The sequence below is a fragment of the Glycine max genome, chromosome 5 (genome assembly GCF_000004515.6).
Source record: "Glycine max cultivar Williams 82 chromosome 5, Glycine_max_v4.0, whole genome shotgun sequence".
Lineage (NCBI taxonomy): Eukaryota > Viridiplantae > Streptophyta > Magnoliopsida > Fabales > Fabaceae > Glycine > Glycine max.
In genome coordinates this window covers 35403243-35416376 of record NC_038241.2, presented here as the reverse complement: position 1 = coordinate 35416376, position 13134 = coordinate 35403243, and the positions used below count along the sequence as shown (strand labels likewise).

Sequence of the window (13134 nt, the reverse complement as noted above, 5' to 3'; positions counted from 1 at the left end):
GAATATATGCTTCTTTCTTTTAAGAAAATGTAATGTTATAAATTAACTTTTGTGTCGAAAAACCATGTAATTATTTTGCACCACACAAACTTGTGTGTGTTGCTTTGGAATATAATTTTTTTTTTCCGAAAATATACTTCCCTTTTTGAGAAAGCAAAAAATTCTCAATTTTTTGGCTTCAAAATTAACCAGCCTGGGAAGTTCAATATCCGATCACGTCATCTTCAATGGAGTCATCTTTTTCAGGCCCAAACAACCAAAACGACGACGTTTTCCTCGACGCGCTTCCTCACTGCCCCTTCCACCATTGCTCCGGCGCCGCCGATAAATCGCCGGAATCTTCCTCCTCTTCTTCAATTCTCTCCGACCCCAACCCACCCTCCCCACCTCCGGCAACCACAATCCGCCGCCGTTCAACCCGCCGTAACTCACCGGTTAGGGAGACCACGAATACCGGTTCCAGCCACAATTCGACCACCGGAAACGTCACGAACCTTCGGAGCGATCGAAATCTCGGAACTTCAAACGGAAATGAGAATTTCCCCGAGAAATGCGATTCAAATCGAGAGAAAGTTCGTCCCTTTCAATCTCCAAGCGTTGGCACCGAAGAGGGGAACGAGGAATCGACGTTAACCACCGCCGAGAACGAAGACGGCGTCACCGATTCCGCTGACTCGGCGGTGGAATTCAGTAATTCCCCTTTGAATTCGCTCGATTATGTAACGGGGTTGGTGATTAGATCAATTGTGTTTCAAATCAATATTTTCGTTGTCTTAATGAAATTCCCAGTGTGGTTTATGTTACATGTTTTTTTGTTTTTCGTGGACCCTTTTGGAACAATCAGTAAGGGGAAAGGTCTTTTGGTGGTGATTTTGGGTAAATTTTGGTGTTTTGTTTTTCGGTGCATTGATCCTTCAGCTCAAGGGTGGTTCAAAGAGCACAAATCCTTGTGGAATGTTGCATTTAGGTGTGGGTGGGGATTCTTGAGGTCAATGTATATTTGTTGCATTTTGTTTGGTCTTTTGGTTTCTTCACTTGTGGTGAGTGGGTTTTTGGTGAGGTGGTTGGTGGAGGAGCCGTTTCAGATGAGGCAGGTTTTGAATTTTGATTACACCAAGCAGAGTCCTGTTGCATTTGTACCTGTGATGTCTTGTGATGGTGTTGGGGGTGCGCATGATTCTGAGAAGGGCATTGCTGTTAGAGAGTGGATGGGTAGAAGGGTTATACCTGCTAACCAAAAGGTGCAGGTCACTGTTTCATTGGTTGTGCCAGAGTCAGAATACAACACAAATCTTGGCATCTTTCAGGTACTTATGACTTATCTCAGTCATTTTAATCCAGAGAATGACATGAACTGCTTGCATGATGTTTTACTAGTTCTAATAGTAATGTGTAATGTTACTGTGCTAGCATAAGGACCTTTGATGGTGGATGGGCTATTTGTGGTCACTTCTCAGTAGTGTACGACTTTAAAGGGTTTGAGTGGCAAGTTGGTGCTAGTTTTAACTCTCAATATCTTTTTATTTGCTTTATTTGAGTATTGTCGTAGTTTGGTTAGAAGAAATGATGAAAACATGATTCTAGAATATCATGAATTAGGGGTTCAAATGTTCAATAGCTTCTATACGCCAAGTGTCGCGATTAAGACACTTAGCTGGCCTTTACATAAAAGCTAAAACTTTTAGCTAGAATGGTTCTTTTATTTGTGTCTATGTACTATGTTTCCTATCATTGTGGTGTGAGTGCTTTAAGATGATAGTTAGATTTATTAGGCAAAGAAGAAGATCCTCTGTTAAAATTGCCATTTTCTTGTACTTGTATCATTCTGCTTAAAGAATCTGAACTATTAATATGATGATAATTACAGTTCATAGTTTCCTGTTGCTTTGTTTTGGGTTCTTTGACGTGTCTATTTTATAGATCAGGGTAGACTTCTTGTCTTCTGATGGCAAAACAATTTGGAGTTCAAACCAACCTTGCATGTTGAAATTCACAAGTGAGCCTATCCGCCTAATCACGACATTCCTCAAGATTGTACCTCTTGTCACTGGCTATATATCAGAAACCCAGACACTGAATGTCAAGATGAGAGGTTTTGTTGAAGGGGATGTACCTACTTCATGCTTAAAAGTAACCCTTGAGCAGCGAGCAGAATATTCACCTGGTGCCGGCATTCCTCAAATGTATGATTCATCAGTGGTTATTGAATCAGAACTTCCCTTATTCAAGAGGATTATATGGCATGGGAAGATTTGCATATTTTTATGGATCACAATGATGGCTTTCATGATGGAGTTACTACTCGTTCTAGTGTGTTGTTTGCCTATAATTATTCCAAGAACCAGGCAAAGCAGTGGTGCTGCTCGTGTTACCGGTACCCAAAATAATCTTCAGGCACCAAATTAAGGAGACTAGTTTCTTTCCCAAGGCATCGTGACAATAATGGGAGATTTATTTTTCCGTCTAATAATATAACCTAGCACTTTCTGACATGTATATCTTGTTTAGTGAGGCATCGTTACTTTAATTCATTTTTCCTTTCCAGTTTCCAATATTCTTTATTAAATTTCCTTTCCAAATTAGTATGTACATTTTTAATTGTAATGTAACTTGGCCAAATCTATGTCCATATCATTAATTTACTTATCTTTGTTATTATCTTTCTTTACTTGTCAAGGATCCTTAATTTTATTTCAAAAGAAAATCAGACAAAGTGTCTAACCAAAACTGAAATTAATAGTTTATTTATTCATGTTCGTAGAACGATTTTCTAAAATTTTATTGTACAATTTGCAAGTTTTTAATTCAATATTTTTATAATGGATATTAGTAGATCAAGAAAAGTGACGATTTTTGTTTATTTATTTATTATTATACTATTTTTTATGTTTTTATTTTTGTTTTAAATTTTCTTATAATTTGCATTTTTATTTTTCTTTGTCCGAATGAAATTGGGTGTTTATAGTTATATTTTATTATAGGTATTAAAAAGTACATAAACATATTTTATAATAGAATTTTTGTAATATATGTTAATATAGTATATATCTTTTCTCTATATATATTATTACCTTTGGTTGTATTTATAAGAAATAAGTTATATATAATAAAATACACTATAACTTATTTTTGTTATAAATAAAAAGGAATGGATGTAGTATTAAACTTGAAAATAAATATTATTATATTTAATTTTATTAATGTAGTATTTATATAGACACATAAATAAGCATATTTTTTGTTATACATATTACACGCATTAAAAATTGTTATATCAAAATACTGGTTTATTTTATTATAGCTTAAAAAATAGTTTTGAACTATTTATATATACATATTTTATTGTATTTCTTAAAATGCAATATAAAAAAAAAAAAAACCTGTGCAAGGTATGGGGCCTAAAATCCAGTGATTTTATGATTATAAACTTAATAAAGTGAAAAACAAGGAGATGAAATTTTGATTTTCTGTAGATGTGTTTGCAACAATATACTAATGATTTTTCCTTATACTTTGACCCTGATACATGATAAATTAGTAACAAATCTTGGAGACAATTACTTTCCAAATGAAGTTACTCTCTGTAAATGACACATGAATTTCTAGCATAATTTGGTTAAATCACCTAGAGGCTACTCCTTTAAGGAAAGAGGCACTCTTGGTGATCTCACGCAGTGGCTTGTCCGTGTAACGAATACTATTGTAGACCCATGCGCCGGCCACAGCCCCAAGAGTTGGAGACACTAAATATATCCATATTCCTCGGTATTCCTTGTGTACAATCGCTGGCCCTATGCTTCTTGCTGGGTTCATTGATGCTCCTGTGATTGGCCTGTCGTATATGAAACCATGTCATTAGTTACCTATTAACTCACATAATCTAGTAAGTATTGTCAATTTAGTTCAACCATTACACAAACCTATAATATTCAATCACGCAAATGAGATCATACTTTGACCTCTATTTTGCTTCCAAAAGGTGTAACATCTTTCAGTAAATAATGTAATATTTTAAATCTCATAATATGTGTCGCCTACACTTATATTTAATTAATTAGCTTTGGGTAAGATAATAATACCCTGCAAACATCACATTCAACAGCACAGTAGACCCAACGGCAATCCCGGCCAACTCACCGATCTGCAAGATTTCAAAATAAAATAAATAAATGAAATCCATGGAATTGAGGTCCAAGAAAGACAAATATTCAAACATGTTATATGGATTTTTGTTTCGTATAAGATGTGTCGTGTGGTGTAAACTTGTTGCATTCTTCCAAGTGATCCAAAACGCTACAAATATATTTAGACAACTAGTCAATTTATGTACTCCATTTTTTATGTCAGAATTTGGGGACGTGATTAGCCAATTAAAGCCAATTTGGCTAGACACGTGTTAATAAAAAAAATATTATAGAAAATAAAAGCTAATTGTAACCAAACAAACAAACAAAAAAAACAAAATTTAATGATGGAATAAGAAACTTTACCGCTCTGTTATCAGTGGCAACCCCGGATACGACAAACATAAGGAAAAAAGTGATTAAGAATTCAATCACAAAAGCTTGCAGGTTGGACCCAGATGGAAGTGTTCCTGAAAACTGGGCTTCTTTGCCACTAAATAATAGTCTGAGAGTCCCACTTGCAAGTGTGGATCCAACAACCTGAGCCACCACATAAACTGGAACCTACAATGTTACATGGATGATAGTTATATCACCGTGAATATGCCAATAATTTCAAGATAAAATGAGACAATTGGATGTAGTGAAAGAGGACTAAGGTTTTCTCTAATTCCATTACTTTTCTTGCTACCTATGTTCAATAACGCGTTTTGTTTACCAATTATAAACTAGCGTAAAAAGGTCAAGGCAAATAAGTATTTTAATTTGAGATATTATATTTATACATGCAATATAAGTATACAACACATTCTTTTCTCAATAATTCTCTCCGTTATATCATCCATCTTATCTCACATTTCTTTTTATTTGTCTTCTTGTCTCTCTTTTATTTATTTGTTAAAATTAAGTTGTGTGAAAATACAATATAAACAAAATTTCTCTTTCAATTATGATAAACTAATTTGACCTCTAATTTTCCTACCTACTTGAACCAAAAATCAATGTTGAAGGAAAAAAATTGTGGTTGGTTCACCTGCTTCAAGGGAAACCTTTTGGTGGAGGCAAAAGCAATGGTGACAGCAGGATTGAAATGGGCACCAGAGATGTGACCAACAGAGTAAACCAGCACCATCACAACCAGTCCCCAAACAATTGATATCCCAGGAAGTGTTACAACGTTGTTGTTGTTCTTGTTCACCACCACAGAAGCACTCCCTGCAAATATCAAGAAATACGTGCCTACCACCTCAGCTACCAACTGTATCCACCAACAAACAAAACCATGATATTGTCTTTTCTAATCTCATTTTTTCCAAGTTCAATATGGTCAATAGATTAATTCAGAAAGAGACTATATATTCACTGTAGCGTTTTACAATAATAAAAAATATAAGATTCTAGCAGAGATAACAATACATTTCATCTAATCAAATCTCATATGATTGGGCACACAAAAAAAAAAAAAAAAGATTAGGACACACCTTCTGCAAGAAAGAAACATTGACACAAGAGCGTGAAGCTTGAGTTGTTCTAGAGACGTCCCTGTTTACATCTAAAACCACCTCATGGGTTCCATTTGTTGCTGAATTCTCATCCATTGTAGGCAGAAAAACGAAGAGAACAGCTGATGAATGAACGACGAAAACTGTTTCCGACAGCGAAGAAGTAAATAAACCAAAGTCGAATGTGATCTATTTATATGATGATGCTGTTGGAGCGATGACGACTATACACGTGGGGAAACAGAGTTTAGTCAATAATAATAATACTCCCACCATTCCAAAATAACTGTACTTATAGCTTTCAAAAATACGGTTTTTTAATTAGTATTCTTAGGATATTTATTAAAAAATTAGAAACAGAAAATATTTATTATGTAAATTATGAAAAAGTATAAAATAATCTATTAATTTTGGTCATATCTGTTAAACGACTTATAAATGTAACTAATCACTGGACAAGTATAGTAGACATATAAATGGATTACCATGTACTTATTTTTACTTATCAAAACTCTTAACAGACCGAACCTTAACCTTTTTTGTTTGATTTTTAAAAAAAATTGTAATTATGTGATTAGTATATTATTATCTCAGTTATCCGAGTCTATTCGCCGTCTTCAGACCTCAAAAAGACAATTATTTAATGCGACGCCTTTATGGATTCTGCCTAACATGACATGCCCCTTATTTTCTAAGGTGAATATGAATGCTCCAAATCCCTACAACCGTGGATATATATCACATAATTCAATGGCCTGAAGTGGGGAAAAGTTATGAAATATTACAATTTTGAAAAATTGACCAAATTAACCAATGGCATAACCCTTCACAAAGGGTTCACTATAGTACAAGATTAAACTCACACCCGAGTCAACAAAGCCCATAAGCTTGTGCCTTCAACTCCTCATAACTCGCATACAAGAAAAAATCTAGCTTGGTCCACAAAGCTTCAAGATCCACCAACAATGTCAAAAATCAGTTTTTATTTTATCCAAATAGAGAGGAAAAAGAGGGTGATGATATTCAAGTGCATGACCTTTAATAAAACCAGGAAATGAAACATCATAGCGTAGTTTCTTTGAGTGATTTCATGCATAATTTTTTTTCTTCTAATTATTATTTGTAACAAAGACAATTACAAGGAAGAAGTTATTAACTATCCACATGACAGCTGAGGATAACATTAAGAGTAATTATATATAAATATTTTATAATTTTAAACAATATTTTTCATTTTTTCTATTTTTTTAATCACATGATAAACTCTATTATTCTTATATAGTTTTTCTTCCTTTAGGTGTTAAGAGTGCTGATGTAACTTTTTCCCTAGCATTAGTGGATTTGCATTTGCTTAAATTATGTGGAGCCACCACGGCCTTTGAGGAAAGAGGCACTCTTGGTGATTTCTCGCAATGGCTTGTCCGTGTACCTAATGGTGTTGTATACCAATGCTCCAGCTATGGCCCCCACAACCGGTGCCAACAAATATATCCATATTCCTCTGTATTCGCCGTGTACAATAGCAGGTCCTAGGCTTCTAACTGGGTTCATTGATGCTCCTGTCACTGGCCTGCCAAATATGAATAACAATCCACAAGAATATTATGTCCTACAACTTCAACAATGCTGATTTTGCATTTAATTTGGATTTGGATTGGTTAATAATTACTATTACCCTCCAATAATCACATTAAGCAGTATTGTAGACCCAATTGCAATCCCAGCCAACTCACCAACCTGCACAATTTTAAATTCAAGTTAATATAAATAAAGGAGTTTAAGAAGAATATTTCGTGGATGGATTATTGATTCTCATGAGATATGCCTCGTAACGTAAACTTCTAGGATTCTTGCAAGCGATTCAAAACGATACAAATTAGGTAGTACTAATTTCTCTTCTTTTTTTTTATATGTGAAGCCTAATTTGCTAAACGTTGGGAGTAATTTAGAAAATTACAAGTTCTAATTTGGCAACAATGCATTGGGCGGATGATACTTTCAAATGAAAATAAACAGATGTGTGAACTTTAATTAGAGATATATATTTTGCAACAAAATACTATAGGCAGCTATGTGAAATATTAAAAAAATGTACATAAAGGCATGTAATTAATGTGCAATCATTATAGAAATGAAAAACAAGAGAAGCCTTTCCCCTACCATAATCTAGCCTCTAGCCGTCTCCTGTAATTAAATATTAAAATAAAAAAATGGTACCTAAACATCGTGTACAGGGCATTATTCGAGAATCAAACACCTATAACCCTTAAGTCTCATTACTTCATAAGTCTCGTAATTTTATAATTATTTTAAAAATATATAAGTTCCTAAAAATATTACTAATTGTTAATATATAACTTTCTATAATTATTTTAATAAATATTTTCATCTTAAAATTATGAAGTAAAAAATCATACCTCCTTTATTTTATTTATTTTATTAGAAGACCCAATTACCAATAAAAGAAACTGATTAACTTAGTTAATAAAAATAAATTTATCTTAAATTATATTATCTATGTACCTAAATATAAGAAATAATATTTTAAAACTATATAAGTAAAATTTAACTATTTTGACCCTATTTAATGATATCATCCCCAAAAATTCTTTAACTAATTGTGATTATAATTTTAATGATTTCTTTTTATTCTTAATATCAAGTTCTAATGAAATACACTTTAAAAAATAATGATTATTCTTTAAATGTCATTAGATTAATTCTCGTGTAAGTTAGTTAAATTAGCTTATATTTAGGTTATATTTTTTTTTTCAAAAAATATCATTTTCATTAATATATCCATTCTAAATGTTTATGTACACAACTTCTCTCTTGTTTAATTAGGGATATTTCGGCCTAAAAATAATCAATGCAGGGTACATTATGGATTGCATCTTATAAAAAAAATCAGGCTTAATTGTATTTTTTTACTTCCAACTTTTTAACTTTTGATAAATTTTACTCCAAAAAATTAATTTGATATATTTTATTTTCAACTTTTAAGAAATTTATAAATTTTATCTTTCATCGTTTATCCAATAATAAGCACAAAATTTGCCCAAAAATTGGAATAAAATTTGTCAAAAATAAAAAAATTGGGTATAAAATTTGTCAAAAAATAAAAAAAATTGAGAGTAAAAATTGTAATTATGTTATGAGTAAAATAATGGAAGATAAAATTCTCACGTTTCTAAAAGGTTAGGATAAAATATGTCAAATTAATTTGTTGAGATAAAATTAGCCAAAAATTAAAAGGGGGGGGGGGGTAAAAATGCAATAAACCAAAAGGGAACAAATATTATTTTTAATTTAGGTAGTATTATAAATAGAAAACTATTTAAAGTAATTTAAAAACATCTTAAAATTCTTTTTAGACCTAAATATACGTTTAGCCGACTTAGATTGTGCATATTTTTTGTCGATTCATTATGTAGAAAAGAAGTTACGTAAGAAAAATTATAAAAAAAATTACATTATTTTACTATTAAAAATAGTGTAAGTTTTTTATGTACAAAAATATCATCATGAAAGGTCAACCATTAACCTCAGTGTTGTCATGCCTCTCTCCATTTCTTCGTGTCATTATTACAAAAATTGGATTGGATTGGTCACTTTTTGACTAAAAAATGAACGATCCAATTAAGTATTCAATTTACATGACTCAAAACAACGGTTCAAAGCACTGTCAAAAACACCAGTCAAATTGGTTTGAAACCTTTAGAGAAAAAAAACACTACAGGGCATTATTTTAGGATATTTATTTTCCGTAAAAAAAATATATGTATTGTATGAATTAAAGAACATTTAAATATGATATCATCCCATTTCCAAAGTTTATTTTTAGAAACCTCTCACTCAAGAATGCCCCTGTGCACACTCTCCACCTCATTTATCAGCTTGATAACAGATGATCTAACCCCTTTGAATAAATGTGTCAAATGAGTGTTTAAAATAAAAGGGCGTACATGTAACATTTTTCATTGAGTCCTACCAGATTGAGTGTAATTTAGTTAATAAATAAAGTATGAATTGGTATTGTCTCTGGTTTAATAAACTTTATCAATGAGGCGCCCAAATCTCATAAGATAATACTAGTATGTACAAATTTAAGCAGAGGGAGTAATGTGAGAGAAGTTACCGCTCTGTTATCGGTGGCAACCCCGGATATGACAAACATAAGGAGAAATGTGATTATGAATTCAAACACAAAAGCTTGCAGGTTAGTCCCATTTGGGAGTGTTCCTGAAAACTGGTCATGCTTCCCCATAAATAATAGTTTCAGAGTTCCACTGGCAAGTGTGCTTCCTAGGAGTTGAGCTGCTACATAAGCTGGTACCTACATAATTAATTGCAATATAAATCACATGCCCGAACACATAATTTTAAAACAACTTCATAGAAGAATTTTTTTTTTCTGTGAATATGAAATATCTTAGCTAGCTGTATATGCATGTGCAAAGAGGCAACTTTGTTTTGGCAACAATCATTAAGTTAGGAGTTACTTTCATAATTTCTATTTTTTGTATATGATATGGGCATCTCATAATTTCAGTTCTAACATAATTGGGCTTTAAAGACTTCCATCTATCCTTGTGGGGCTAGCTGGAGATAACAATTTAAGAAGGAAAATGACACAATATTCCAAATGGGCACATTTACCTATTTTTAGATCAACCAAGTTAAGAAAAATTATAAGGGTCAATTACCTGCATCAAGGGGAACCTTCTGGTAGAAGCAAAAGCAATGGTGACAGCAGGATTGAAATGGGCACCAGAAATGTGACCAACAGTGTAAACCAACACTGTTACAACCAGCCCCCAAGCAATTGCTATCCCAGGAAGTGTTACCACGTTGTCGTTGTTCTTATTCACCACCACTGAAGCACACCCTGCAAATATCAAGAAATATGTTCCCACCACCTCAGCTACCAACTGTATCCATCAGCAAACAAAACCATGATATTGTCATTTCCATTCTCAATTCTTCTAGTTCAATATGATCAATAGAATAGATTTTTTTTATCTGTGAGTATCGAAGACAAGTATATATATATATATATATATATATAACAACTCAGGCATTTTGTTCAATCATTTTTTTTAATCAAAAAGAGGTGGCATGCAGGAGCCTCAAAATAGCGTACGGAATCCCAACGAGGTTGGCACCCCACCTGCTACTTGAACTCTACATCACACTAAAGGAAATATCATATTTCCTGCTCAACCACCCTTATTAATATGATAAATAGATTAATTCAGAAAGAAACTATATATACACACACAAAAAAGAAAAACAGATTCTAGCAGAGATAACAATCCATTATATCTATTAAATTGTAATAAGAGCACTTTTAATGGTTTTTGGGATACAAAAGGAAGATTAGGAGACACCTTCTGCAAGAAAGGAACAGAGACAAAGGAGTCTGAGGGTTCCATTGTTTTGGAGGTGTCCTTGGTTACATTTACAACTACCTCGCAGGATTCAGTTCGTGCTGAATAATCAGCCATCAGTGACAGAGAACAAGGAAACAACTAAAGAACAAAATTAGGCTTTGTAAACTGCCCTGGACACTCTGCTCTGTCTACTCAACTACAAATGAAACACTTATCAAACAACTCCAATTTATAGACAACCAAAAAGTTGTTCACAAAGAGACGGAATAGTTTTATATTCTTATAACCAACCTTTCTTATTGCACTCTTAATTAATTATTAAATATTTTTGTATTTTGAATTAAATCCTAATTAGAATACAATTTTTTTTAAGCTCAATACAATGTTTTTTGCCATGTATTATGATTTTGTTAGTTTTTATAATAACTATTTTAAAAGTTATATTTAACATAATTTGATTTTGATATTATAAAAAAAATATATTACACTGAAAGTTTATGCAAATTAAATTCTTATGTTCTGAATACAAATTTAATTAGAATACATTTCACAGTTTAAACTAATCTAATTACATATTATTTTGTATAATAAATTTGTTAATTTTTATGATAATGATTTAAAAGTTATATATGATAGGGTTTTTGAGTATTTGATAGTATTTTTTTTTTACGATAATGATGAATAAAAACTAGTCTCTTTAAATATTTTAAGCTAAATGCATTTATTTTTATTTAATTATCTTTTTAAAATATTAGGGCGATCGTTCATAAGATAGTTTAAGTAGTTATGACATTGGCCAAAGAGGAATATACTATATGCAGATATTCCAAATAAAAGGGGGAAAAAATAGAGGTAGCAAAAAGGCACAGACCTTGGACTTATATCAGGATAGAAGACAAATGAACCTCTTTGGGGCTTGTGTAGTTTTGAAGATATTAGGATTATTAATTGGTTTTGTATCTTATGGTATGCTATTGGTTTTTATGATGTTATAAGAGAAAAATACAAAATTACTTTATTAATAAAATTGTTATTTTTTATATAAGACATTAATTTCTTTTTTATTTTCATCTCTTATAAGATGATATTTTCATATTAGTTACTGATATATACTAATAAAAGTACTCCATATTATTTTTAGTAATATTTTTCTTTCCAATTACTTTTTTTTTCATGTTGACAAAATTTAAACATGAGATTTTATTTAAAGAATATAATTTTAGTTCCAATCATACCAACTCAAGGTTAGTTTCTTTTTTAGCTGAAAGTAAAAATAATCAAAGTGAATTTTATTTTTCTCAAATATATTTTTTTTATACACACAATACACAATGAAAGAAACAAATACTTTTTCTACCAATTATGTTATTCCTTGTTAAGTTCACGAGTAGTTGATAATACAAATAGAAAGTAAGAGGAGTGGTGGATTATGATTTGGATCAGCCTTATGGCTGTTGATATTAATCAATATTCAAAATGGGTTATTTAGCATATGAAGTGGTTGGTTAATATGCCTCTAAAAATGCATTGAAGGCTGAACCAACTACCCACTGGATTATACAAATAGAATCATGAATAGCAGAATAGGTCTTGAGATAGTATTCCTTTTCTTCTTTTGGGTGGAGTGGACGCAGCTATCATGTACAAATTTAAATCGTTCGTATCGATCGTTTCCTTTTCTTTTGGGTTTTGGGAGCCACGCGGTTACAACAACTTTGATAAAACGGAAACGCTATCTACTTATTTTTATGCTTTTTCTAATATTTTCTCTATTTCTATTTACAATTACACAAGATGTTATATTAGCTCTACCAAACAAAAACAAATTTAAATTAATGTAACTAGTATGAAATTTGTCCTAATGATAAAATATTAAAAATATATTACTAGTATGCTTCCTAGCAACAAAAGCTTAACGAGTCATTAATCTTAGTAATAAGGGATTTGGTCTCGAAAACATGTTATTGAAAGAGAAAAAAATTTACTTAAAAATATTTTTGTAACGAAGATTAGTTACTAACAAAATTAATATATCAATAACATGATAACAAAATAAAATACTGCCTAATAACATGAGCTAACACAACGAGATAAAATTTACATTAACTTTTTTCC

The 13134-nt window shown here is 31.6% G+C and overlaps 3 protein-coding genes across 3 annotated transcripts; 1 reads left to right on the top strand and 2 right to left on the bottom strand.

Moving 5' to 3' along the window:
* LOC100813988 (seipin-2) lies at window positions 1-2646 on the top strand. The gene is made up of 2 exons (XM_003524165.5): window positions 1-1307; window positions 1921-2646. Exons 1-2 carry the CDS (start codon window positions 228-230, stop codon window positions 2404-2406), a joined length of 1566 nt encoding a protein of 521 aa, XP_003524213.1. The 5' UTR covers window positions 1-227; the 3' UTR covers window positions 2407-2646.
* A 753-nt stretch (window positions 2647-3399) lies between these two features.
* Window positions 3400-6219, bottom strand: NIP1-1 (aquaporin NIP1-1). The gene is made up of 5 exons (XM_003524931.5): window positions 5606-6219; window positions 5158-5382; window positions 4491-4688; window positions 4080-4141; window positions 3400-3832 (listed from the first exon to the last, which is right to left on the bottom strand). Exons 1-5 carry the CDS (start codon window positions 5720-5722, stop codon window positions 3622-3624), a joined length of 813 nt encoding a protein of 270 aa, XP_003524979.1. The 5' UTR covers window positions 5723-6219; the 3' UTR covers window positions 3400-3621.
* Window positions 6220-6643: 424 nt separating this feature from the next.
* NIP1-6 (aquaporin NIP1-6) lies at window positions 6644-11228 on the bottom strand. Its single transcript, XM_006580117.4, has 5 exons — window positions 11017-11228; window positions 10333-10557; window positions 9765-9962; window positions 7302-7363; window positions 6644-7196 (listed from the first exon to the last, which is right to left on the bottom strand). The coding sequence occupies exons 1-5, from the start codon at window positions 11131-11133 to the stop codon at window positions 6983-6985; spliced, it is 816 nt and encodes a 271-aa protein (XP_006580180.1). The 5' UTR covers window positions 11134-11228; the 3' UTR covers window positions 6644-6982.
* Window positions 11229-13134: the final 1906 nt, after the last annotated feature.

Coding starts and splice junctions, on each gene's coding strand:
- LOC100813988 (XM_003524165.5), top strand. CDS start 228: ATGGAGTCATCTTTTTCAGGCCCAAACAACCAAAACGACGACGTTTTC. Junction 1,308..1,920: donor CAAATCTTGGCATCTTTCAG/GTACTTATGACT, acceptor TCTATTTTATAG/ATCAGGGTAGACTTCTTGTC.
- NIP1-1 (XM_003524931.5), bottom strand. CDS start 5,722: ATGGATGAGAATTCAGCAACAAATGGAACCCATGAGGTGGTTTTAGAT. Junction 4,142..4,490: donor TTGCCACTGATAACAGAGCG/GTAAAGTTTCTT, acceptor GAAATCTTGCAG/ATCGGTGAGTTGGCCGGGAT. Junction 3,833..4,079: donor TTGAATGTGATGTTTGCAGG/GTATTATTATCT, acceptor CATATACGACAG/GCCAATCACAGGAGCATCAA.
- NIP1-6 (XM_006580117.4), bottom strand. CDS start 11,133: ATGGCTGATTATTCAGCACGAACTGAATCCTGCGAGGTAGTTGTAAAT. Junction 9,963..10,332: donor GAAGGTTCCCCTTGATGCAG/GTAATTGACCCT, acceptor TTAATTATGTAG/GTACCAGCTTATGTAGCAGC. Junction 7,364..9,764: donor TTGCCACCGATAACAGAGCG/GTAACTTCTCTC, acceptor AAAATTGTGCAG/GTTGGTGAGTTGGCTGGGAT.